The 27972-nt window shown below is 39.4% G+C and overlaps 1 protein-coding gene across 6 annotated transcripts in view; it reads left to right on the top strand.

The window, feature by feature from the left end:
• The window catches only part of RFX7 (regulatory factor X7), a 79877-nt gene extending 52130 nt beyond the window's left edge, over positions 1 to 27747 (top strand). For all 6 annotated transcript variants that reach the window (XM_084752880.1, XM_084752879.1, XM_084752881.1 and 3 more), the window contains 5 exons: positions 11885 to 12005; positions 15430 to 15510; positions 16494 to 16701; positions 19986 to 20281; positions 21503 to 27747. In XM_084752880.1, coding sequence (XP_084609006.1) covers positions 11885 to 12005; positions 15430 to 15510; positions 16494 to 16701; positions 19986 to 20281; positions 21503 to 24793 — 3997 coding nt within the window. In that variant the 3' untranslated portion in view covers positions 24794 to 27747. The remainder of the gene's footprint in view (positions 1 to 11884; positions 12006 to 15429; positions 15511 to 16493; positions 16702 to 19985; positions 20282 to 21502) is intronic.
• Positions 27748 to 27972: the final 225 nt, after the last annotated feature.

Raw genomic sequence — 27972 nt, 5'->3', positions numbered from 1 at the left:
TAAAGATTTCTTTATTTATTATGTATACAATGTCCTGCCTGCAAGCCAGAAGAGGACACCAGATCTCATTATAGATGGTTGTGAGCCACCATGTGGTTGCTGGGAATTGAACTCATGACCTTTGGAAGAGCAGTCGGTGCTCTTAACCTCTGAGCCATCTCTCCAGCCCCAAGAGAACAAATTTAAATTAAGATTGATACCTACTTTTACTCATAAGTCTTAATTGCTCATGAAAGAAAACATACAAGCTATGAGGAAAAAAACAGAATACATAGATGAAGTGAGCAAGAGAACAAATTTAAATTAAGAACTTTAGTATTTTCTCTTTTTAAAAAAAGTTAAAACTGAAAGTTATTCATTCTTACAATCTGGCAGATCTCTGTGAGTTCAAGGCCAGCCAGGGCTATTACACAGAGAAACCCTGTCTCAGAAAACAAAAAAAGCAAACAAAAGACAATCTGAAACTGTCTAATGAGTACCAGCTCTGTGCTGGACCCTGAGTATCTGATAAGACTGACACGGCCTCTGTCTTCACCCAGGATCTGGGTATGTGTGGGTTGGATATGGTGACAGTATGTGCCTGTGACCCCACACGGATCCAGAGGGATTCCAAGTATAAAATTAGCCTGGGCTGCATATGAAACAAGAAAGGAAGGAGGAGAAAAAGATGTATATTTATGGTAAACATAGATTTAGTGCAAGCAGGGTAATTAAAATAGAGAAAACCTTGTGCAATTTCTACATTTGATCTTAGCCAAAAGACTGAGAAGCAATCTTTCTGAAACTTCTAAGAAGCTAATATGAATTCAATAAAAGAACACTTGTATGATATGTTGAAGAAACCCTCTTATGAAGATCAAGGAAATAGATGTTGTCAACAAACTTCTGTGATGTGGACAAGTGTTTAACTATTCTTTTTATCATTTGGTACATCTATAAAACTGAAAAAATGAAGATGCATGAGATTTCTTTTAGTTTTATAAACTTGGCTGAAGTAGGATATGTTGAGAAATTATCCAGAGATGTCTTGGTATTTCCTAAAAGAAAAATTTGACAAGTGATGTTATTGGGTTTTTTAAAAGATTTATTTGTGTATTTTGTGAAATGGGTGCTTTGTCCGTATGCACACCTACACACCAGAAGAGGGCTTCAGATGTCATTCTACAGACAGTTGTGAGCACCCATGTGCATGTCACCTCTCCAGCCCCGGCAAATGATGTTTTCATAGTAGACCACGAAGAGACTGTCACCATGCATGTATTCTGGAAGTGTTGCCTTGCATTCAGTAACTCTTATCACCAACAGAGCATCACCTCCATCTGTGAAAATGTGACCTTAATGCATTGAAAGCAATTCATATTTTCCTAATGTTTGTCTTAGGTAAAGCTTGGCTATATTTTACTATTAAATTTTTCTTGAAAATTAAGAAATATCAAAGGTCCTTCTTAAATAAAAGAAGTTGAAGGATTGGAGAGATGGCGCAATGTGTGGGAGCACTCGCAACAAGTTCAGTTCCTACAACCCACATGTTCCTCCACATCTGTCCTAACTCCAGTTCTGGGGGATCAGACAACTTATTCTGTCCTCTATGGGCTGTGTACACACATGCACATAAAGTACAGACATGTAGGGAAAACATATATATATAATTAAAAAAATTTTTTTCGAGACAGGGTTTCTCTGTGTTGCCTTTCCTGTCCTAGATCACTTTATAGACCAGGCTGGCGTTGAACTCACAGCAATCCACCTGCCTCGACCTCCCTGAGTGCTGGGGTTACAGATGTGAGCTACCACACCCAACTAAAAATAGTTTTTTAAGAGATTGAACTCTCACATTGATAAAGAGTACTAGTGACCCTTCCAATCTATTCGCAGCTTAGTTGAGTTCTGTAAAGAATATTATTGGGATTTTGATGGAGATTGCATTGAATCTGTAGATGATTTTTTAGTAACATAGCAATTTTCACAATATTCTCCTAAACCATAAGCATGAGAGTTGTTTCCATCTTGTTACCTCTTCAGTGTTTTCACTCAATGTCTTACTTTTCATGTAGAGATCTTTCATGTTCTTGGTTAGAATTATTCCTAAGTATTCTGTTGAATTTGGGGGAGGGGCATTAAATTGTTGTAAATGGGATGTCTCTCCTAGTCTTTATTTAGCATGTTCATTACCAATATATAGGAAAGCAACTAATTTTTGTGTGTTGGTTTTATATCCGAATACTTGGCTGAAAGTATCAGATTCTAGATTTTCCTGGCAGAATGTTTAGGGTCTACATTTTAAATACAGAATCGTGACATTTTCACAAAAGAAAAATTCTTTCTTATTTGTGTCCTGTTTGTTACTTGTCTTATTGCTATAGCTGAGATACTACAAGTTGGGTAGGGGGTGAATTTTGGTTTGTTCTAGAATTTCATGTATTTTGTCCATGCCCATCCCTTCTGTCCTTACCCTCCTACTCACACTCTCTCCCATATCTCCCTCTCAAATTCACATCCTTATCTGAATTCAGTTAGTATTGCCCATATGTAAAAGGGAATAGGTTGACCAGTGGGATATATACAACCAACCCGGGGGCTCATCCTTGAAGAGGATTTATTTTTCTCCCTCTGCAGCTGGCTGCTACCTATAGCTTCTCAACTAGGGGCCTTGTGAACTCTGTCCCCATCTGTGCTAGACAGAACGTTGGCTGGTGTGATCTTGACCAGGCAGACATAGCTATAGAAAGCGTATGGATACACCATCCCTGTCATGACCAGAAGAGACTTTCAAAGCGGTCTTCCCAGGCTTCAGGCTCTTAGAGTTTTTCTATCCCTTCTGTGATGATTCCTGAGCTTTGGATGTAAGGTGTTAACATAGATGTCCTATTTGCAGATAAGTACTCTATAGTCACTTCTCTCTGAATTTTGACCAGTTATGATTCTCTGTCTGCTACAAAAGAAACATCCTTGATGAAGGATGAGAGGTACATTAATCTATGGGTATAATTTTAGAAGGTAGTTGGATGCAAAATGGTAGTAGGTTCTTCTCTGGGATCTGTGACCTCCAGCCTCCAGTTCTTGGCTAAGTTTACAGTAGCAAGTATGAGTTTCCTCATATTGAGCCAGCCATAAGTCTAATCAGACAGCATTGGTTATGTTCAAGATACTAGTATTACTAATGCTGAGCGTGTCGTTATTGTAGTTTGTGGGATTTACAGCTGGGTGAAACTGTTGAGAACTTTACTCCAGCATCCTGAATAACACATTTCTACATCATGAGAGCTAGCCAGTAGGAAAGAGGCTTCCAGATCATTATCAGCTTGATTTGCAAGTCCCATGACCGAAATGTATGGCATCTTCAGCTAGAGGATCTTACCTTCAATCAAGAATTGTTTTGAATAGAGTAGACAGAACTGACACTCTTTTCTTGTTCCTGATTTTAGAAAAGAAAATGTATTGAGTTTTCACTCATATTGTAAAATGTTTTCTCTTAGTTTGTTGGTCTTTACTATGTTGAAGTATTTTCCTTCTATTTTTAGCTTCTTTGGGGCTTTTATCTTGAAGTCACAAGGAATGTTGACTTGATCAAAAGCCTTTTTCTGGATCTGTTGAGCTCTCATGCCATTTCTACCCTTATATCAACTTAATGCTGCATTACATTTATTAATTTTTGTGTGTTGAACCAAATTTGCATCTTTGGAATGAAACTGACTTGGTCAAGGTACTTGATCTTCTATGTATATGCTTGAATTTGGCTTACCCATGTTTCTTGGAGAATTTTTGCATCTGCATTGACTAGCTTGTGATTTTCTTTTTGTTATTTTTTGTATTCTTATCTCATTTTGGTATCAAAGTGATGCTAGTTTCACACATTAGGTTTGGTAGTGTTCCTTCTCTTCTTCCTGTATAGAAGAGTCTAAGGAGCATTGATGTTAGCTCTTCTTGAAGCATTGGTGAAATTCAGCAGTGAATCTATCTGGAAATAAACACCCAGAGAATTACCGTATCAGCCTAATAGATGAATTTAATTTCTTTTTTTAAGAAATTTTTATTTATTATTTATACAGTATTCTGCCTGACTGTGTGCCTGTCCGACACAAGAAGGCACCAGATCTCATTATAGATGGTTGTGAGCCTCCATGTGGTTCCTGGGAATTGAACTCAGGACCGTTGGAAGAGTAGATGGTGCTCTTAACCATCAGCCATCTCTCCAGCCTGATTTGCATTTCTTAAGCTGACAGTGGACATCAGCTGCCACTGAAGCATAATATGATTTTGTACTTTGCATTTCTTTAACCAGAAACAGAACCTAAGGTCATTCTATAGCAAACATAAATTATCTTTAACAGCTGTCATTAATGTATGCTATTTGTCATGTAAAGTGTGTTTAGACACTATTTTACATTCCTCTAGGTTGTTTTAATGTTCTAGTAGAACATATCAAGAAAGTGTCTCACATAGCCCAGGCTGACCTAACCTCACAATATAGCTGAGGCTGTCCATGAACTCTTGATCTTCCTATCTCTACTTTTACCTCTTTCTGCCTTCACTTCTTGGATTACAGGATTACAGACACAAGCCACCCACATGTCCAACTTCTATCTGTTTAATATTTAAACGTGGGGAGCAAAATATACAAACTTTGGATGTTGTGTGTACATCTGTAACTTGTACTCCAGTGATCACAGCATCGTTTGTCCTGGGATCTCACACCCTAACTGTAAGAAGCAGTTTTAGATTGTAGGAAAGTTAATTAGTGTGTTAATCTTTGGGGTTTTTTTTCTTTTGTTTTGTTTTGGTTTGTTTTTTTAGTAAGTAGCCCTTTTACTTATTTTGTTTCAGTTTTTATTAGGTTTTTTTTTTTTTTTAGGTTATACAAGGTAATAGATTTCAACATGGAATTTTCGCACGTATGAGTCATTCTACTGTGTTGGCATTTGCACCTCTTCTCTACTGCCTTAGCCCTTCTTTCTCCCACCAGTTAGTCCCCACTCTTTGTATTCTGTTAGCTTTCTTGCTTTTCACCTCCTACAAAATCATTCTTCTTTTCTGGTCTTGTGACCTAAAAGTGTACTTGCATCATATATGAAAATTTAGGTTCTGCATATAAAGCATGGTATCTGTCTTTCCAAGTCTGGCTTATTCTGTGTAACATAATGGTTTCCACTTGCATCCATTTTCCTGTAAATGTTTTATTTATCTACATAGTTTTATAAAATTTTATTGTGTAAATGTACCACATTTCTCTTATTAATTCATTTATTGATAGTTCTTTTTCTGTCGAGTACAAATATTGAAGCTATAAACACAAATGTATAAGAATCTCTGAATGTTAAAGTTCTTCAGGTATATACAAAAGAGCGGTACAGCTGGGCCATATAGTATTAATATTTTCTTTTTCTTTTTTTTTTTTTCTTTTTTCTTTTTTTTCCGAGACAGGGTTCTTTGTGTAGCCCTGGCTATCCTGGACTCACTCTGTAGGCCAGGCTGACCTTGAACTCACAGAGATCCGCCTGCCTCTGTCTCACCAAGTGCTGGAATTAAAGCCTTGTGCCAGTGTGTCTGGCTAAGAATATTTTCATTTTTTAACTTTTATTTGTTTTGTTTTTTGTTTTTGTTTTTCGAGACAGGGTTTCTCTGTGTAGCCCTGGCTGTCCTGGACTCACTTTGTAGACCAGGCTGGCCTCGAACTCTGAGTGATCCACCTCTCTCTGCCTCCCGAATACTGGGATTACAGGTGTGCGCCACCACGCCTGGCCTTATTTTTTAACTTTTAAAACTGTATTATGAGCTGGGCATGGTGTCACACACCTGTAATCCCAGCACTGAGGAGGCACAGGCGGACAGATCGCTGTAAGTTAGAGGCCAGCCTAGTCTCTGGTTTTTCGAGGCAGTTTTCCTAGGCTTGCTTTATAGACCAAGCTGGCGTCAAACTCACAGAGATACACCTGGCTCTGCCTCTCCGAGTGCTGGGATTACAGGTGTGCGCCACTTTGGCTTGGCTTGTATTTCTTTTAAGAAGAGCCCATTTATTAATTGGATGGTTTGTTTTTTGATGTGGGTGTTTAATTTTTACCTTTCTTTATCCTGGATACTGGTCACTTATCTGATACATAATTACCAAAGATTCTCTTCCATCCTGTAAGTTGGTTTTACATTCTAGCGATTGTTTCCTTTGCTTTGCAGGAGCTTCCTGATTTCACATGATCCCGTTTGTCATTTCTTGGGATTATTTTCTATACTGCTAGAAGCTTATTCAGAAAACCCTGGCCTGTGCCAGTATCTCAAAGTGCCTTATTATCTTTTCCTCTAGCACTGTCAGAGTTTGAGGTCTTACTTGTCTAATTCATTTTGGACTGATTTTTGTCCTGGGTGAGAGATAAGGATCATTTCATTGTTCCTCACGTAGAAACCCGTTGGTTGTCTTTTTCCTAAGGTGCCCTGACTGTAACTGCCTGGGTTTATTTCTCTCTCCCCTGCCCTGTTCTGTTGGTCTGCATGTCTTGTTTTTGTGCTGGTGTTGTGCTGGTACTGTTTCTGTGGTATATCCAACATGACTCTTTGTGCTAAGGATTGCCCTAACTATTGGAGAGCTTTTTGTGCTTCCATATGAATTTGGGGATTTTATTTCTAGCTCTATGAAGAATGTCATTGAATGTTGATAGGGGATTTTGATTGGCATTACAAGTAAACCCTGTGAATTGCTTTCAGTAACACAGTATAGCTGCTTTCACTATCACAATATCAATTTTTCCACTTCACAAACATGGAAAATTTTTCCATCTTCTGGGGACTTTAGTTTCTTTCTTCAATCACTTAAAAAATTTCACTGTAGAGATCTTCCATCTCCTTGGTTAGGTTTCCTCCGTGTGCACGCGCACGCGAGCGTGTATGTACACATATCCATTGTGAGTGGGATTCTTTTGTCTAATGCTTTCTTGGCACGTTTGTTACTAATGTATAGACAACTTGCATGCTGGGTTTTTGTATTCTGCCGCTCTCCTACAGGTGTTTATCAGATCTGAGAGTTATCTGAAAGAAACCTTGTTTATGGTCCCTTAGTGTAGAATCATGTCACCTGCAAATACGAACAATTTGACATGTTCCTTTTATTTCTTGTCTTTATTGCTTTAGCTAAGACTTAAAGCACTATATTTCATGACCCCCCAGGAAAAAGGTCGGCATAATATTATTCCAGATTTTAGGGGAAATCCTCTTACCTTTCCTCACTTAGTATTTTTGTTCTAGGTTTATCATAACAGTCTTTATTTTGCTGAATATGTTCCCTCCAAACCTCGTTTCTGCAGAGATTTTATCATGTGCAGATGTTTAGCTTTGTCAGAAACCTATTCTGTAGTGGAAAGCTTCCATTCTTTCACCATGAAATATTATTTTGGTTATGGGTTTTCCTTGGATGAGCTTCATTGGGTTGAGGAATTTTCATTCTTTTATTAGTCTGCCTGCTGTTTGTCAAATGTTCTTACCAGGATCTGAGGTAAGATAACTATTTTGTTTCTTTTTTTTTTTAATGTAGTCAAAATGATATATTACATTTTTTAATCTATCATTAATTTCTAGGATGAATCTCATTTGATCATATATATATGTATATATATAATTTGTTATACTAATACCTGATTTAATTCAAATGTTGCAGTCTTTTACACTTAGTGTAATTGCTGATAAGGTTTGCATTGCATTACCTGGTTTTGTTGGTCATTTTCTGTGTGCTGTACCTCATTCTGTTCCTCTGTTCTCCTATTGCTGCGTCTCCAATAAACAGTTATTTTCTGATAAATTATTTCTTTTTTTCACTTTCTACATTTCAGTGGGTTTTTTTTCCTAATAGTTGGCCCAGAATCTAATACCCATCAACTTATAAATGGTGTTATCATTGGTGTTTTATGCAATTGCCTTTCAACTCAGATAGGAGAATATCACAATCACACATGCAAGATCTATTACTCTGTACTTTATATTTAGTTGTCTTTATTGGTATTCTTTATTTCTTCATGTGAAATTTTTTCAGAGCTGCTCTCTAGTGCCCATTTCAGCCTTAAGGGCTGCCTTTAGCATTTCTTGTGTGACACATCTGCTAGTTTTAAATATTTATTTTCATCATAGCAAAGTTTAATTACATATTTTCTAGAACTATGACTATTATTAATGTATCACGTTTCTGGCTTTCTATTGATATTTCCTGTTTGGTGAGGTTTGAATATATTTTGAGTAGCAGGTTTGTAACAAGTCTAACGTCCATCTAGACTTCTCAGGCATAGTTTATAATGATTACAATTTTGGGGGGGCAAAATTTTTTATTTTTTTAATAGAGCTCATAATTCTTTGTTGCAAGTTGGACATGTAATACAGTACTCTAGAAACTACATTCAGTCCCTGCCCAAGGAGTGTGTGTGTACTGCTTATGGTTATTAATATTTGTTGGCTGCTTGGGGGAATAATGATCTTTAAGTGACTTTTTTGTGCTATACTGTGTTACTATGTTGACCTACAGAAGTCTGCCTAGCTTAATAGTCAGCTAATAAGATAAAGATCTTACTAAGGAACCAATCAGTCTCCCAGTCTCTATTCACTGAGGTCTCCATGAGTGTGTGCTGGGATCCAGCATCAGCACTCAGGCATGGAGTAACTGTCCTCAGCCTTTGCTTCCTGCTATGGGGTGGCTTTCTCTTGAGCCTGAAGTGGGAACTTGGGCTTTCTCAAACCTCTCTTGAGCATGCACATAGCCCTCCAAATATATGTGATCTTCCGGAGTCTCAAGATTGTTCAGATTTTCACAGCAACCCATCCATCTTATTTCCCACCTTCTCTTTACTCTTTCTGGTCAGTTTACAGGTTACTGCAATTGTAGTTTGCACACAGTCTTAGGCAGCCCACAAAACAGAATACTTAGTTATTTTTGACCTATCGCATCTCCCCAAGGAGAAGGACCTTTATGCCGGACAAGCTCTAGATCATAATATGTATACATAACCTTCCAAGTGGTTGAACATGGTAATTATTTATATGCACAATAATTTAGCTCTGCTTTAAATTACTTTCATTAACTTCTAACAGAGCAGTCTTTCAGGCATATATAGTTACCTCAAATAAATCAAGTGAACTTCAAGAATAATTGTTTGATCTTAATTTGAGCTCTGCTTAATGATACCAACAGCTCCAACCTCATCAAGGCCTAACCTAAAAGACACTATAGCACAAGCCTGGGAACTGATTAACTTGGGGCACAGCTGCCATTAACTACACCAAACTGTGCGCTCTACCATCCTTGGATGTCTGTGACAAACTCCGGCTCCAGTGTACGTAGCCATACCATAGCTGCATGTGTGTCATTGTTCTGCCCTGGAGTAGGCAGCCATATGAAAAGGGCGTATTATTTATAGGTAAATATTAGACACTTTCAGAGTTTCTCTACAGTCTCAATGTATTATTCCTTTAAACTGTTGGAGCACTTCTACAATCTTTTTTCTTTTTTCTGTGTTTGTTTTGGTTTGTTTGTTTATGTTTTCGAGACAGGGTTTGTCTATGTAGCCTTGGCTGTCCTGGACTCACTTTGTGGACCAGGCTGTCCTCAAACTTACAGCAATCCACCTGTCTCTGCCTCCCAAGTGCTGGGATTACAGGCATGCACCACTACGTCCAGCTTCAACAATCATTATTCTTTACTAAATGTATCTACCAAATTACCTTGCAGATATGTTATTTAATTGACACTTTAGAGAGACCATTATCCAGCCGTATCTCTGGGCTTCCCTCCATGCTTTTCCAGACCGGCTCTAACCATGCAGCTTGGTGGCCGGAAGCTCACTATTTAGTCCAGGATGACATAGATCCTAAGTGCTGGACTGAAGGGTATATGCCACCATGCTAAATAGCTACCCTATTTTGTAATTTGTTGTCATTTGTAATGTATGAGTGCTAAGACCCATTAAATAATAGTGTGGAGCCAGGTTCTATGGCGCATACCTATAATCCCATCACTGGGGGAGGCAGAGGCAGGCAGATCTCTGTGAATTTGAGGACAGCCTAGTTTATAAAGCAAGTCCAGGACAGCCAAGGTGACACAGAGAAACCCTGTCTTGGAAAAAAAAATTAGTGTGGGCTGATTTTAAAAATTTGTAAAGGCTTAATTAGAAAAAATGTTCATTTTATTGAATTATTCCATATGTTAGAAAAAAATGATAAAATTTTGGTTACATCCAAAGTATCCAAGTGTGCTTGAAGCTATTAATTAGAAGTTTAATTGTCTAAAACATAAGATATATGGATTAGGGGCAGGAGAGATGGCTCAAGAGCACTGTTTGCTCTTCCAAAAGGTCCTGAGTTCAATTCCCAGCAACCACATGGTGGCTCATGGCCATCTGGAATGAGATCTGGTGGGCAGGCACACGTGTGGGCAGAATACTGTATAAATAATAAGTACATTGTAATAATAATTAATAAATAAATATTATTTATAAAAAAGATATATGGATTAGATTAGGTTAGATCAAACCTCTTTGTACAAGTTTCTGTCTACAAATTTTCTAATAGAAACCTTTATCTCAAGGGTTTGAGAGAAATAATACTTTCTATAAAGCACTCAATGGTGTAAAGACAGTTACTTTCTGATGCTTGCACCAATCTTCTCTACTGTGTTTTAGTTTATTTTTGTAGCATTAAATATTTACTTTCACAATTATGTAATTGTAAATGACATTAAAAAGTACTAAAGACTAAATCCCATGTATTTTGAGTGACCTTTTCAGCCCATTAAACATTAATTGTACTTCCAGTCTTTAAAACATAATTTTAAGTAAAGAAAAAAGAAAAAGACCAAATGATCTCATTTTAAGAATGATGTTAGAGTTAGTTATCCTATAAACAGAGCATCCTTTGTTCTTTACTTTTTTATAAGCAGTATAAATATAACCTAACACTGAGTTAGGTGTTAATTGACACAAAATTTTGCTTAATGAACTCTGCAGTTAAAGCAGGAAAATGAGATGTAAGCTAACCAACATCTTCATTTGACCTGGCATGACCTGTGGCTTGAAATACAGCCCTCGTTTCTAAATCATGACTGGGCTTACCCTATAAATGCTCCGTAAATTAGACTTTAAACAGAATCATTGACTATTCAGGATTTCCCAATGAGTAATAATGAAATTCTTTTTCTTTAAAAATTAAAACTACTGAAAAAATTAAAACTACTAAAATCTAGATAGGCCACCTCACAGTGGAAATGTCCTTATCAAGGAGGCACTCACATGAGATGTCCCAGTATTCAACGCTATTATCACCTCTGTGTGTGACACAAAGTTGTGCTATACAAATAGAATGTATTTCTTATTCTAAGCTTTACAAAACTAAAGTAATACAAAGGGAAAGGGTGACTCTAGACCTTCGAGAATTTCCATTGCCCTTATTGTCAGCCTTATCAGTGGAACAAAAATGTTGGTGCAGATGATCTCTGAGGTCTCTTTGAGTTTACATACATGTTTTGAAGTTTTAAACTATCTCGTGGCATTAACTGTGATGTCTAACAGTCATGGTGTGAGACTGGCAGTGATTTCTGTTGTGTACCTTGTGTGTGTATAAATTGTAGTTCTGCTACATGAGCTTACATGTACTCATTTAGGACCCTGAGTTTGACCATAGCTGGAAATGTTTTACCAACATAGTGTGGCTATACAAATTTCCCAGATGCTGTTGAAAACAGTGCTATAGATTGTTAGAGTGAATCCAGCAGATTTAATCTGAATTTAATATGCAGCTCCTATAAATTGTCCTGAATTATGGGAAGGTCCATTGCTTCACTTTACCAAAAGTGTATTGAACCAACGCCATGCTGTGTGATGGTGAATTCTGTGACTATTTGAATTGGTCTCCTCTTCTTTTGCAGGAGCTATTGTGACAATCTTGGCTACCATCCATTAAGTGCTGCTGACTTTGGAAAAATCATGAAAAACGTCTTTCCAAACATGAAGGCACGCCGTTTGGGCACTAGAGGCAAATCTAAATATCCTTTATCAGAGTGCTGTCAGTAGTCTCTTCTGGCTCATCTGCTGTTGTAGCTCAGCTGGCAACTCCATTTAGGTGCCCCATTCTTGACCATGTCCCCTTGATGGGGAGACCTGGCGGCACACAGAGGAAGGATAACAAGTCACCAAGAAGAGACATGATACCCTATGAGCATATACAGGGGGAGGAGGTCCCCCTCAGTCACAGACATAGGGGAGGGAGTAAGGGGAAAATGGGAGGGAGGGAGGAATGGGAGGATACAAGGAATGGGATAACAATTGAGATGTAATATAAATAAATTAATAAAATTTAAAAAAAGAAATTTGAGGTTAACAGAAAAAAAAAAAAAGAAAGAAATGTAAAACAACAAGTAACCAGCTCAACGTCCTCAGTAGAATAACTACAAATGCCATTTCCATAGCTGTTACTGAACTACATAAGAAATAGCAAATGGTTTGTGAGTTTATTTTGATTCTGATAGTTTTTATCATTTTAATTTTATTTATTTTATTCATCTTTATGTGTATGTTCCAGTGTGCCTATATGTGTACCACTTGCGTGTGCATGTGCCCTCAGAGACCAGAAAATGTTGAATTCTCTGGAACTGGAGCCACAGGTGGCTGTAAGCCTCCAAGTGTGGGTGCCGGGAACCAAGTCCAGGTTCTCTGTAAGAGCAGCAAGTGCTTTTAAGCCCTGAGTCATCTTTCTAGCCCCTTTTATCACTTTGTTATTATCCAGTCACCTTTACTTTAACAATAAAATTAAGAAATGCTGTACTTAGTAACTGTAAATTATATCCATAAAAGTGGAGAAAAATGTTAGCTTATCTTCTTTCTCTCCTCTAATTAAAAAACATGGGACTCTTACTGGTTTTATAATATAATAATAATAACAACAATAATAGTAATGGCAACAACAAATGTTAGTAACACACTAAAAATGTTCTGACCTTGTATTGAATGATTAGTATTAACTTTATTTTTTGGCAGCCATTACGGGCCCTTTTTGTGTCAGGGAAATATGTATAAGCAAATAGAAGTAAGGAGGTGAAATTTTAAAATTTATTAGGTTGACCCAAGTGTCTGGCCTATGGCCAGAAGAATGACAGCCACGCACCTGCCCTGGCCACACCAGCCTCAGGAAGCTGGAAGAAGGACACTGAAGTGCCTGTCCTGGTCACAATGACCTGGGACAGCCAGAAGAAAGACACCCACGTCCCTGCTGCTGGTACCACTACAGTGGAAGAATGTGTGATGGAGAGATGGGAAAGATGGAGTATAAGGTAGAGAGACCGAAGAGAAAGTGAGGCTGAGGAGTTTGTACACTGTAGAGAAAGATGGAACTGGAAATGACGGTGGTGAGGAATAGGGAGATATGAGGAGGCCATGGTGAGATCCTGGCCCAGCCTGCTACTGAGAGACGTTTCTAGGTCTGTGGTCCTGCTACTTCTGGGCTCTGTATTCATATCTGTGGCCCAAGTTACCACCAAGGGCCAAGCGGGTATCCATGGTATGGGCTGCCACAGGAGTCCATGTGAATATCTAAGGGCCTCGCTGCCACAGGGGGACATGCTGATCTGTGTGGCCTGTGCTGCCACATTAGGTCATGGCGACATCCAGGTCCAGGTCCATGTCTAGGTTCATGATCCTCTGGCAGCCTGGGTCTGTGTTGATATCCCTGGCCTGCACTGCTGCCCTGGCCCTCCCCAGCTTCTGCATTTCAGAGAGCTGGTCCTGCCCCTCACCTGTGTAGCACAGTAGAGCTGACCCTGATTTGGAGTGGGGACTAAGTGAGCCAGCTCCAAGTGTGTGAGCACAGGGGAGAGGCCATGCTGGTACGGTCATGGAAGAGCTGGCAGGTTAACCAACTCACTACCTCCTAGGCCCCGATCCAGGGCTCTGAGTTGGCCTACCCTAACATCTACCCTGTCTGTGGTCTGCTGGAGTGTGTGAAAGGGACAGTCCTGCAGACCCAACGCTTCAGGGTCTCTGTGACACAGGGCACCAACAGGATATTCAAGAGGAGTCCCTGTGAGAATCCAGTATTGATTGTGTAGCAGAAACCAGAGACCTCAAACCAGACCAGTGACTCATTGCTATGTGAAGATGTGTGGACAGAAGAGTATATACTGTGGGGCACACTGTGATACACTACAGCTTCCACAACAAGATGTTCTCTCCTCCCCCTCCTCCTTCCAATTTTCTTTTGGTGGGGGCTGAAAGAGCAGAGGGTGGTTTAGGCGCTATTTTTTAATTCAGGTTTCTTATGCCTCTACCCCGCTTCCACCAATCCCCCAACACCAGGTAGGAGAGAAAGACTGGTGGGGAGTTGTGTGTAGCCACTTCTAGCTGGTTAAGGGAACTCAGGTTCTTTGGGGCAGTACCAATGTCAGTTGTCAGGATACCCAGCAGTCCAGCAAACAGACCAGGAGCCTTCTTCCTCGGAACTCCACTAACTGCAGCCGGCAAAGACTACATGCCTCTTTGAGCCACATGAGGCTGTTGCCAGCTGCCAATGACCACACCCCTCTTCAGGCCGCACAAGACACTTGTCAGCTGTGGACAAACTAAAAACAACTCTGTATCCCACACTTGGGATTAAAACTAAAACCTGTTTTCATAACATAACTGAGTTTTTAAAAAAACCAAAACTTCCACGGCAGGGTGGATATGAGGGGACAGGGAGATGAGTGGAATTGGGGTGCATGATGTCATAATAACAAGGTTGCAAAACTCACTAAGAAGTTTTAAATTAATTTATTAAAGGTTTTTTTGCTCCTAGAAAATTATAAAGTAGAGACTGTCTTTTACTAGAAATGCATTCATATTTTCCTTGCTTAGCTCTTGGCCTTTTTAAGGCCTTAAATTAGCTACTGTGGCCATGAGTGAAAGGCTGCTTTTCTAAAGGAGTCACAGGTGCTCAGTTTCCTGAACACGGACAGAAAAAGTCTTGATGTGTTTTTGGCATATTACAGGCGATAATCCTGTATGTTTCAATGGAAAAAGAAATGTAAAGGTTAAAGCCCTTGTGATACTCTTAAGAGTTGTTTTTGTCCCTGTGCTCTCAACTCAAGTTTCCCATCCCTTTGCCAGGTTTCCATCTGGTGACTCCTTCCCCCTGACCTGCTTGTTATGGGCGGCTGGCACTGCATAGTGGGAACATTTGCTCATAATGTTATAACAGAGGAGAATCTTTTCATCTAAGACAGTAATACTGAGCATTCTACAAGAAATGTTTAGTTTTGAAAGCAGTGAAGTGTTCTGAGGTTCTACTAGTAAATTGCATTTTTACTGGCAAATTCAGAAAGTAGATGTTAGCTCCTGATAATTTTACTCTCATTTCATATACAGTTCCTTCTCAAGTGCTGTCTGTATAGGCAGCCCATTTAATTTAAAGTGGTTTCAACCTTAACTGTTTATCACATATTGCTACAGTGGACTAAGGAAAAAAGCTTTTGTTCATATGCCAACACTGCCCAACCTTGACTTTCATAAAACTGGAGATGGGGTAAGAATTCTACCATTTCTTTTTAATAGACAGAAATATACCTTTAGTTGAATGCATGCTGTACAATATGTTGGTTAATATTAGGAACTGAGTACTGTTCCTTCTGCAAATAAGAAGAGGGAGAGAAAAATCCATCCACGGTGGCCAAAGGATGTTAGCAAGACCTACATCACCATGAAATTCAGGAGAATAAAGACCTAGTAATACTGATTTTAGATATGTCCATAATGTATATTGATGATGCTGTATGCATAAGGAAAATTTGTAGGATAACTGTAGAATGACCTCTCTAGAAAAGAAAACAGGACTACTAAGCAATGTAATTTTTATTAATACTTTATTGGTAGAGAAAGTTTTAGAAATATCAAAAATACCTGTTTGTGTCTAGCTGCCATTTGGTTTGTCTTTATTTTTTGAGACAGAGGCTCTCTATATAGACATGTCTGTCCTAGAACTATGTGGACCATACTGGCCTTGAACTTAAAAGAGATCCACCTGCCTCTGCCTCTCAAGTGCTGGGATTAAAGGTATGCACCACCACATGCAGCTCTAGTTGCCATTTAAAGTGCACTTGATTGACTGTTTACAGATTCACTCTCATGTGCAAAGCTGTTACATATCTACCAACAGCTCTGTCATGCTGTTTTGACCCAAGAGATGTATGTTGCGTCTCCCAATAAGAATCCAAATCTTCAGCCAGGTGGCGCAGCGGTGCACACCTGTGATTCCAGCACTCAGGGAATCAGAGGCAGGCAGATCTCTGAGTTTGTCCAAGGCCAGCCTGGTCTACAAAGGGAGTCCAGGACAGCCAAGGCTACACAGAGAAACCTTGTCTCAAAACAAACAAACAAAAAGAATACAAGTCTTCAATGTACATCTTTGTTTGAACGTTGTTGTTGTTGTTGTTGTTGTTGTTGTTGTTGTTGTTATTATTATTATTATTATTATTATTAAAGTTAACTTTTCATCTTTCCTTTGTATAGTTGGAAGGAGTTGAACCATCTGGGCAGCTTCAAAATATTGATGAGGAAGTTATTTCTTCTGCTTGCCGTCTTGTGTGTGAGTGGGCCCAGAAAGTGTTAAGCCAGCCATTTGACACAGTCTTGGAATTAGCCCACTTCCTTGTAAAGAGCCATTACATAGGCACCAAGTCAATGGCAGCTCTGACTGTGATGGCAGCAGCACCAGCAGGTATGTAAACTTACCACATTGCTATATTTAGAGCTGGTAGCAAAATGAGAGCTTGGGGACAGAAAGATTGCACAGTAGGTAAGGGCGCTTGCTGCCAAGCCTTATAACCTGAGTTCAAGCCTCAGAACCCAGAGCACTGACTTCCTTCCTGCAAGTTGTCCTACGTACATGGTCTCTATCTAAATGCACTCCATAGTACGTGGGCACCCATAAATACATGAGTAAAGTGTAAACAACTCATTAATGAACTATTTGACCAAAGAATTTCATCATTTTAGTATTTGTACGAGTTTATTCTTAATCCAGGTCACACTTTATGCAAATGTTTTATTAAGCCAACAAAATTAAAACTATATTGTTAAATTGTAGAGCTTAATCCTATACTTTAGTATATTGCTTTCCTAGGATCAACTATTTGAATTCCCCTATCATATTTTTATGGTTGTTTTAAATGTAAAGAATATATTGTATTTCTAAGTCTCTGTGTCTAGGTTAGTTTGATGTTAAAAAGTAAAATAAGATTAGATTTTTAAATTATGTGCTAGGCTCCTATCCCAGAAATTAAGCTTGTAAATAAATGGTCTTTGAGCATCGTTGACTAGTTACCTGGTTTCATAAAAATAAACTTTGTGAAGTGGTACTATAAAAATAATGAGAGTTTTGGTTTTTGTTTATTTGTGGTTTGGATAATTTTGAGATGGAATCTCTCTATTACTAGAGCCTAGGCTGTCCTGAGACTTGCAATGTAAAGCAGGTTGACCTTGAACCCATAGAAATCCTCCTGCCTCTCTCCAAGGTATTCACCACCACACCTGGCTGCAAAAAGAATTTTTTTAATGGCAGTTTAAGTGAGAATGTTTAATTCACAAAGAAATTTTTGTAATTGATAATTTTAGCAATTAACATTATTATTGGAATATTTGATGCATTCCTAAATTAATAGCAGCTGTGTGTAAGGTATCAATTCTAATGGAAAAAAATTAATGCCTTATTTATACCTAACAGATTGTAGAGTCATTAAATTACATTATTTTAGAAAATTATTTTTTATTAACATGAAATTTGTTTTTCAAGATAATTCTTCTAAGTTAAATCTAAATATCTTTAAATTTGCAGTAATTTATCCTGAAGAGACATATTGTTTGTGATGTGTTTGTAATCTCTCCTCTTCATTTTATGGCCAGTTGAGAACCAGTATCAATAAAACAGCCTCCCACAATAGCTAGTCATAACTTTTCTTCTCGAAATATAAATTGGATATGACGAAACCTGACTTTTCACTTACTTAGACAGAAACATGGTGGTGCTTAGTAAGTCCATTGTTGGTAGCTAAGGAGCCCACATGTATGTTAACTCCATTAATTCCCTCAGCAGGTCTACGAAATAGATGATACTCATTCTAGGAAACAGACCGGGGGAAGTGAAGTAGTTTATCCTTGGCCAGATAAGTAATGCAGCTAGGATTTGAATCCTGTTTGCCTGTCTCGAAAGTCCAGGTTACCTCAGTTGTTTCATACTACCTTCTTATCTTCTGGCAAAATAAGGGGTGGAGCTTCCAGAAGTGCTGAGCTCTCTCCTGCTGCCCACCGCCGGTGGGAAGGGTACCTCTGGTGGATGGGGGTTCAGACTTTTTCGTAAAGGAGGCAGCTCCATCTGTTTCCCATTATTTGTAAGACTGACTAAAAGAGAATGAAGGGATTTTTGAGGTGTAAGTGTAAAGTGAAGTTAACAGCACATGTTGCTGATGCAGTAGACCCAGGTTCTATTCCCGAGGCCCATGTGGTAGCGTACAGCCAACCCACTATTACTTCTCTCCCAAGGGATCTGACCCCTTCTGACCTTTGCAGGCACCAGGCATGCACATAATACACATACATTCCCAACAGCAAAACACTCATACACATAAAATAATAAATAAATCTAAAAAACACTAAAAATTTCACATGAATAAGTGATTTCCATTTTTTTAAAGCAGTATATGGGAATGCTAAACTTTTTACCAATTATATCATTACCGAAAACACTTTTTAAATCTCGTAGTTTGGCTCTCAACTCTTAATAAATTGTTAAAAGAATATTCATGGTAAATTAATTTTCACCCTTTGAAGGCAAATTAATTTTTTATAAATATAGTATCCATCTTGAGGACAGGTTGTGTTACAAATGTCCTGTCTGTAAGTCAGCTGCTTGGAACTCATTCCTGCCCAGAAGCCTTGGCAGGAAGACAAGACAGAAACCTCTGAGCCATTGGCAGAGGCTCCCCTGGGTGCAGGTGCTGGGAGGAACGCGGAGACCAGAGCGAGACTGAGTTCAAAGAGAGAAACAGTAATTACATGATTGAAAAGAAAAAGAAAGGATCAAAAAATGAAGGATTACAGAGCAGAGTTTGCAGAGAGAACCTGTGTCTTTCTCCTCCTCCCAGCCTTCCTCCCCCACCCGCACCAAGTTGTGGCTGTTAACTAGAGTGATGGAGAGCAGAGCCTGGCTGGGGGCAGAAGGCAGGGTGCAAGCGCAGACTGTCCTGCTAACTACCTTAGTGCACTTCCAGCGTAGGAAATCAGCTTCATAAAGAGCACTTTCACTACAGACTTAGTTTTCTTAAAATTTATATCTTGCTCTTTTTTTTTCCTTTTTTTTTTTCTGCTATCTTACTACTCTTAAAAAGTTTTCTCAGTGACACTTTCCAAAATGCCTTAACCTTAGTCTTACTAAGAAATTCTGCTTCTTAATTTCTCTAGGTCACACTGGAATAATCATAAAGTAACAATTAAAATAATGGTTCATATTTTTGTGAATTTCTGGTAAGATAAAAAACTTGTTTTCCCCACATAAATTTTTCTAGGCTATGGAGTGGTGTTGGAAAATATTTGTTAGGTTATCCGTATGGGTTGAATATTAAAATTATGAATATTTATTAATTTCATTCTAATTACAGAAAGGGATAGGGAAAAATGCTGGCATCTAATACACTGTAAAAAATACTCTGTTAGCATGCATTTCTCTTAATGTCTCCACATTTATGATATCTTTTTAAATTGTCTGCCATTTTTTATTAACTGAAACTGGCCTGGTTAAACCATATTTTAAGATGTCCAAAATTTTGTTGGCAGATGTTTATAAGTGGAAGGCTGTTAGTTGGCTTTGTAAATAAGTTGCGAGTTAGGATGTGCTTGCTGGCTTAGTTGCTTTGTCCAGTAGATGGCTACATATTCAAAGAAACTAAGTGATATGGCCTTTCACAAAAGACAGTGTTGATTTTAGCTCCCCTTTGTGTTTATTTTCAGGACTTAAAGGAATCTCCCAGCCTTCTGCTTTTATACCTACAGCTGAAAGTAATTCCTTTCAGCCTCAAGTAAAGACTTTGCCATCTCCAATTGATGCTAAACAGCAGTTGCAACGGAAGATTCAAAAAAAGCAGCAAGAACAGAAACTACAATCCCCATTGCCAGGAGAATCCTCAGCAAAAAAATCAGAAGGCACTACTGCCAACGGAGTGGCTAATCTACCCAATGGGAACCCTGCGATCCTCTCTCCCCAGCCCATTGGGATTGTAGTGGCAGCTGTCCCTAGTCCCATTCCGGTAATACCATTACTAGAGTTTGGCCTTACTGAGACGTGGGAAGTCATTTATTTTACTAGACGTAGCAGATGAGAAGAAGGCAAGGCTGTGTGTAGATATAATCGTGAACTAGTTTTATGACCAGACTACCCATCCTTCAGTTGTTTGTCTTTAATTGCAAGTGTGTACTGCTGATGAAAAGCAATCTGTATACTTAACAGAGGTGAAGATATAAAGATGAAGATGTATAAAGTGTGCATGTGATTAGTCAGAACTTTAGTAAGAAAAAAAAATTATTTAAAAGTTGTTTCATCCCTGGCTGAGTCAAGAAACTACTGACTGGTTTTATAGTTTAACGTAGGCCTGCTTCTGTGACCGGCTGCAGGGATATAGGAGTAGAATATTATTCAGGTCACTAACACACAACTAGCATTATGGGGGGGGGCTTTTCAAATGCAAATGTGTCCTGCTCAAGTAAAGTGAGAACCTTACACTATTATTGGTATTATTATTAAGGAGATCTATTCTCTTGTTGTTTTTCTTGTTATCAGTATCTTCATCATTGCTATTACATTAACAATTCCAGTAGTGATGGCCATACTATCCTCTTGAGGCACAAACTTCAGGAGAACTTAGTTACTCAAGTCCAGAGCAGATCTGGACTTTAAGAGCCTCCCCAGGAGTATAATGTCTTCTTAGAAAACATTCCGCTAGATACTTTAGAGTTTGCCTTTCTTCATGATTGTATCTCTTCTCTGTAACCTCTTTAGCTCACTAACTAGGTAAGTACTTGTCATATAGTATTTTCTCTTCTTAACTGATAAGTAACCTGGTTTTTTTTTCCAGTGTTACTATATTTCATAACTATATTGTGTTATGGCTATATTTGTTAAAGTATTGAGGGCCTACTTGTTTTCAAAGTGATCCAAGAGAACTCTCTTCTACGCCAGGCAGTAGTCATGCCCACCTTTAATCCCAGCACTGCGGAGGTGGAGGCAGGTGGATCTCTGTGAGTTTGAAGCCAGCCTGGTCCACAAAGTGAGTTCCAGGGCAGCCATGGCTACACAGAGAAACCCTGTCTCAAAGAGAAAACAACAACAAAATTCTCTTCTAACATTAAAAACTACCCTTTTTTTCCTTCTAATTAACAGTTAATAATTCCTTTGCTAATATACAGAGTACAACCTAACTGTTGTATCCTGGACTTATAAAATGGACTTTTCATTTTCTACCTTCTTGCAGGTCCAGCGGACCAGGCAGTTAGTAACTTCACCAAGTCCAATGAGTTCTCCTGATGGCAAGGTTCTTCCCCTCAATGTGCAGGTGGTCACTCAGCACATGCAGTCTGTGAAGCAGACACCAAAGACTCCTCAGAACGTTCCAGCCAGTCCTGGTGGGGACCGTTCTGCGCGGCACCGCTACCCTCAGATCCTACCCAAGCCAGCAAACAGCAGTGCACTCACCATCCGCTCTCCTACAACTGTGCTCTTTACCAGCAGTCCCATCAAAACTGCCGTTGTGCCCGCATCGCACATGAGCTCTCTAAATGTGGTGAAAATGACAACAATCTCCCTCACTCCCAGTAACAGCAACGCCCCTCTTAAACAGTCCGCCTCAGTCAGCAGTGCTACTGGGGCAACAGAGGACTCGAGGAGCATTCCTCAGATCAAGAATGGTTCTGTTGTTTCTCTCCAGGCTCCAGGGTCCAGGGCCGGCAGCACTGGGGGGACTTCTGCTGTTGAAGTCAAAATAGAATCAGAAGGTTCATCAGAGGAGCATCATCTACAGTGCCAAGAGAACTCTGAGGGGGTGAAAGCTCCCCTGACGACATCTGGAGCCCTTTGGGGGCAGAAAAGTAGCACAGACGGAGCAGTACCAAAATCTTCTAGTGAAGGTGTCACTGACCTGAAAACAGTTAAGGTCTGTGACCAGAGGACCAAATGTAAAAGTCGCTGTAATGAAATTCTGCCAGGCACCTCGGCAGGCAATAATCAAAGCACTGTTACTCTCTCGGTTGCTACTCAAAACTTACCTTTCACCAGCACCAGCTCACCATCCAATGGTGATTCAGTAAATAAAGACCCTAAATTATGCACTAAAAGTCCAAGAAAGCGACTGTCTGCTGCACTGCAAGAGTCTCAGGTGCCTCCTGTAAAGAAACCAATTGTGGAACAGCTTTCTGCAGTGACCATGGAAGGTCAGAAACCAGGCACTGTTAAGAAGGACCAAAAGGTTCCGCATTCAGGGAAACCAGAAAGCTCAACAGCAGGTGCTCAGGCCCCTAACAAGGTGTCCATCAGCGTCAGTGCACACATTGTGGAGGATCAGCCCTTGAACCCTACTCTGGCTGCCAGTGAATCAGTTCTGGAGCAGCAAACGCCGTCGTCGTCGTCATCATCGTCATCGTCGTCTCCAGATGTAAAAGTGAAACTCGAAGGGAGTGTCTTTCTCTTGGATCATGAGTCCAAATCTGATGCCAGCTTTAATCCTAACGAATGGCAACAAGTTACTAAGGATTCTGACTTCATAGCTGCCAGCTGTGAACAACAGCAAGATATTAGTGTTATGACAATTCCTGAGCATTCTGATATCCATGATTTAGAGAAATCTGTTTGGGAATTAGAAGGGATACCACAGGACACATACAGCCAGCAGCTACATAGCCAGATACCAGAATCTTCTTTGAATCAAATCCAAGCACAGTCTTCAGATCAGCTACCATTGCAGTCCGAACTGAAAGAGTTTGAGTCCTCTGTTCCCCAGACTAATGAAAGCTACTTTCCTTTTGATGATGAACTTACACAAGATAGCATTGTGGAAGAGCTGGTGCTTATGGAGCAGCAGATGTCCATGAATAATTCGCATTCTTACAGTAACTGCTTGGGAATGGCCCTTCAGAGTCAGTCAGTAACTGCAGGAGCTCCGATGTCTTCTCATGCTTCCAGTGCCCACTTCTATCATCCAGTCCATAGCAATGGCACTCCAATTCACACGCCCACACCCACACCCACTCCTACACCCACTCCAACCCCAACCCCAACCCCAACTTCTGAAATGATTGCTGGGTCTCAGAGTCTGTCACGGGAGAGCCCTTGCTCCAGGCTTGCCCAGACGACACCTGTGGATAGTGCTTTAGGAAGTAGCCGGCACACACCCATTGGAACTCCCCATTCTAATTGTAGCAGCAGCGTCCCTCCAAGCCCTGTTGAATGCAGGAATCCATTTGCATTCACCCCAATAAGCTCCAGTATGGCTTATCACGATGCCAGCATTGTCTCAAGCAGTCCTGTGAAACCAATGCAAAGGCCCATGGCCACGCACCCTGATAAGACCAAGCTTGAATGGATGAATAACGGGTATGGTGGGGTTGGCAATTCATCGGTTTCTGGCCATGGCATTCTCCCGAGCTATCAGGAGCTAGTAGAGGACCGTTTCAGGAAACCTCATGCTTTTGCTGTGCCCGGACAGTCCTATCAATCTCAGTCCAGACATCATGACACCCATTTTGGTCGTTTGACTCCTGTGTCTCCTGTGCAACATCAAGGTGCCACTGTAAACACCAACAAACAAGAAGGGTTTGCAGTCCCCGCCCCTCTTGATAATAAAGGAACTAATTCATCTGCCAGCAGCAACTTCAGGTGCCGGAGTGTGAGCCCTGCTGTCCACCGCCAACGGAATCTTAGTGGAAGCACCCTCTATCCTGTGTCTAATATCCCACGGTCTAACGTAACTCCCTTTGGAAGTCCAGTAGCTCCAGAAGTTCATGTTTTCACAAATGTTCACACAGATGCATGTGCCAACAACATAGCTCAAAGAAGTCAGTCGGTTCCATTGACAGTCATGATGCAGACAGCCTTCCCAAACGCTCTGCAGAAGCAAACAAACAATAAAAAGATCACTAACGTGTTGTTGAGTAAACTTGATTCTGACAATGATGATGCAGTGAGAGGTTTGGGAGTGAACAACATGCCCTCCAATTACACAGCCCGGATGAATCTCACCCAGATTTTGGAAACTTCCCCTGTTTTTCCTAGTGCCAATTCACAAAATATGATCGATTCCAGCACTTCTGTTTATGAATTCCAAACACCATCTTACCTCACCAAAAGTAATAGCACCGATCAGATCAGCTTTTCTCCTGGAGATAATCAAGCACAACCTGAAATTGGAGAGCAGCAGTTAGATTTCAATAGCACTGTTAAAGACCTGTTGAGTGGAGACAACCTGCAAAGCAGCCAGCAGCTAGGAGGTCAGGTGGCCTCCGATCTCACCAGCGCTGCATCCGAGTTCCCTAGCGACATCAGGTTGTCTTCTGACCTCTCAGGCAGCATCAACGATTTGAACACCTTAGATCCAAATCTGCTGTTTGACCCAGGCCGTCAGCAGGGACAAGATGATGAAGCCACACTGGAAGAATTAAAGAATGACCCACTGTTTCAACAGATTTGCAGTGAGTCCATGAACTCTATGACTTCATCAGGTTTTGAATGGATAGAAAGCAAGGACCATCCTACTGTTGAAATGTTGGGATAAATTGTGTTTTATAATATGTAGCACACTGTATCTAAGACATATGTATTGTATTTGTCTTAATGGAAGTGCCTCCCGCAGCAGAAACACTATTAATTGTGACATTTTAAAAGCGTTTGCTGCAGAAGTGGTTTCTTCTTCAGTAGGAAATGGTTAGACTTGCCTCAGTTCTGGACACGTTTCTGAAGACAGTAGGCTGTAGAGCAAGTATTAGGTTTTAAATTTTATAATGTTCCCCCGTTTAATCACATTTGCTAGTAAAGAATCCAGCTTTTTACAAGAGCAGTCTGGGTCTTTATTTTGTATAAGTTCATTTTAATTCATCAATTGATCTACACAGAATTTAAAAGAAACCATTCATCTTTAGTTATAGACTGTTTTGTTGTTGGCATTATCTTTTAGGTATGAAATCATAGCTAAGGAAAGCTGTAGGCAAGAAAGTCTTCCTTAAAACAGGGATAATATTCAGGTTATTATAAATATTTAAGCTTGAAACATAAAGCTACTGTAGAGTGAGAAATCTCTGTAGGACTTTCTGGGGCTTCGGTACCATTTACTCCCACAATGAAGGGCTTCTGTAGGAGAAAATAATGGAAAACAAATGTTAATTTAAGGAAAGTAAAAGCTGCACTAAAAATTTTAAGAGGAAAACTAGTAGCCATTTATTTGTGACATTGTATTAGTCCAATTTTAGAAGGTGACTTTTAAAATGGAACTCTCTAGCTCTCCCTCTCTGCTCCTCTCCCTCTTTCTCCCCCTCTCTCCCTCTCTCTCTCCCCCCCATCCCCTCCTCATCTCTTACACACACACACACACACACACACACACACACACACACACACACACACACACACCATTAAAATGTAATAGAAATACAAGCATGTTAGAAAACTGTCTCGTGTTTTATTATTTGCTTGTTGAGATTGGAGTGTTAGAAGGAAAGTAGAGGCTTTTTCTTAGTTTTTCACCATAGCTCCGTGTACATACTGAAATTCTACTGAAGCATTATTTTTAAGTTTTTTGCATTAATAATGCATATTCTTTAGTAATCAGCCTTCCTCCTCAGTTTGCTGACTGGCTCCTTCACTTCTCTGAATGTAGTAATGCAGTCTGATCATGGATCCTTTGCAAAACACCAAGCAGGAAAGAGATAACGTTAAGAACCCAGCAAAAAAAAAACAAAACATTTCCTCACACAAGGTCTGCAGCCTCAGATCTTTATATCTCTGATAAAACAAAGGGGATGATAATAGTACTTGAAGAAGAAGAGCATTTTATTACATGCTTAACTTATTTATTGTGATGGACACAGTTGCAAAAGAAGCAAAAACACTCAGGATTTGTTTTAAGGTGTTTCTCTGTGGCTCCCATTTTCTTTTATGAATAGTATTTATGAACTCCATGTTAACACAAAACTAGTGGGCAGCTCCATTTAAGTGAGTTTCAAGATAATTTTCAGAGACATTACATTAAGTTAACCTTAAGTTCCTAAAAGCTAACATGAAACCATTCACTGTACTCTCCTGAACCTAGCCAAGTTTTTCTTTACCTTCATTCAAAAATAAATCAGAAGACTACAAACTGAATATTTAACAAATATGATAAAAAGGGTTAACTTAATAAGGGTCTATTGTTCAACAGATTTGAAAAGTAGGGTATTAACATATTCTAATAAATCAATGGTGCTAGAGTTGGCTCAGAGGTTTATCTATGAATATGTCCTAGTTACTGGCATATGTGTGTGTTTGCTGTTAATTTGATTTAATGATCTGTTAGATTTTTTTTCTTGATACTAGTTACTTCTTCACTGTACATTGAGATACAGCACTACTGCACACCAAAGTATGTAATACCCAAAGGAAACTGTGTGATTTCTTCTAACAAATGATGGGGCCCTTTCTCAGTGAGATACTCTGAAAAGGAGACTTTGAGGCCATTCTAATCCCTTGTTTACATTGTTAGCTTCCTACTAATATAAAAATAATGGAAATCTTTTTTGATAAAAAAAAAAAGTATAGAGACTGGAGAATTTTTAACCCCCCTGTACAGTATTGCAGCAAACTCTTTAAATTTGGCTGAATTCGTCCAGCAAACTTTTTGGGGTTCATATATTGCACTAAATTTGTTGAACCTGTGGTAGGCACATCTCTTAGGATAAATGCAACCAGTACAGTCCACAGATTAAAATTTTTAAATGTGTTTCATTATGAAAAGACAAAATATCATCAAAGTGACAGATGAAATTGTCTTATGTAGCAATGTGCACTGATCTCAATGAGATATTTCTATTCTTGTTCTCATACACGAGAATATTACAGCAGGAAGAATTAAGTTTAGTTTGCTTCACCATGTTAATACATGACCACAAAATGTGCATGAGTGTTCTTGGCTTACCTTGTACAGTACTAGATAACCCTGTAACCACTTTTTTTCCCCTCTCGGCTGTATTGAAACTGGCTCTGTGTTAACCAGGTGAGCATAGTTATTCACAGGTTATTTTGCTTTCTTAATGTTTACTAATTCTGCTTAGTTGTTGAATATGTTCTTTTCTTGGGATTTTTGTTGTTGTTGTTGTTGTTTTGATGTTTAAAACATTTTGCATACTGTTTTATCATGATAGGACTTCATGAAGTAAATAATTTTGCATATAATTGCAATAAGCACTGACTTTTGAACTGAGAAAGAAGGAGCGTGTTTTGTGCAGTGCATCTAAGGTTCAGATAACAGTCTTGTACTACAGTGTGCTTACTACACCAGAGGTGACAAAAGCAAGCCCTGTTGTTTGTTTCATTTAGTGCAGAGTCAGACCCCGGTGCTTTGTTGTCTGTTGTACCTGCTGAGATTACAGTAGTTGAGCATTGCGCAGTAGCATTTCAGTTCTCTTTTTTTATTAAAAGTGCTCAAATTGTTTTTTAAATGTTTTCAAAAACAATTAAAAACATTTTATATTATACTGACTGGATGTTAAGATGATTTATAGGGTGTATTTTTACAGACAATTTGCCATTTTATAAATATGCACCTTATGCTGTATTTCTCTTTAGCGGGTGAAATGGTGGGGGGCAGGGTGTGTAAAAAATGGTACTTGGCAAGCCGGGCGTGGTGGCGCACACCTGTAATCCCAGCACTCGGGAGGCAGAGGCAGGTGGATCTCTGAGTTCGAGGCCAGCCTGGTCTACAAA

This window comes from Acomys minous (assembly GCF_964271855.1).
Source record: "Acomys minous genome assembly, chromosome: 13".
In the NCBI taxonomy this organism is placed as follows: Eukaryota; Metazoa; Chordata; class Mammalia; order Rodentia; family Muridae; genus Acomys; species Acomys minous.
This window is presented reverse-complemented; position numbering and strand designations above follow the sequence as displayed.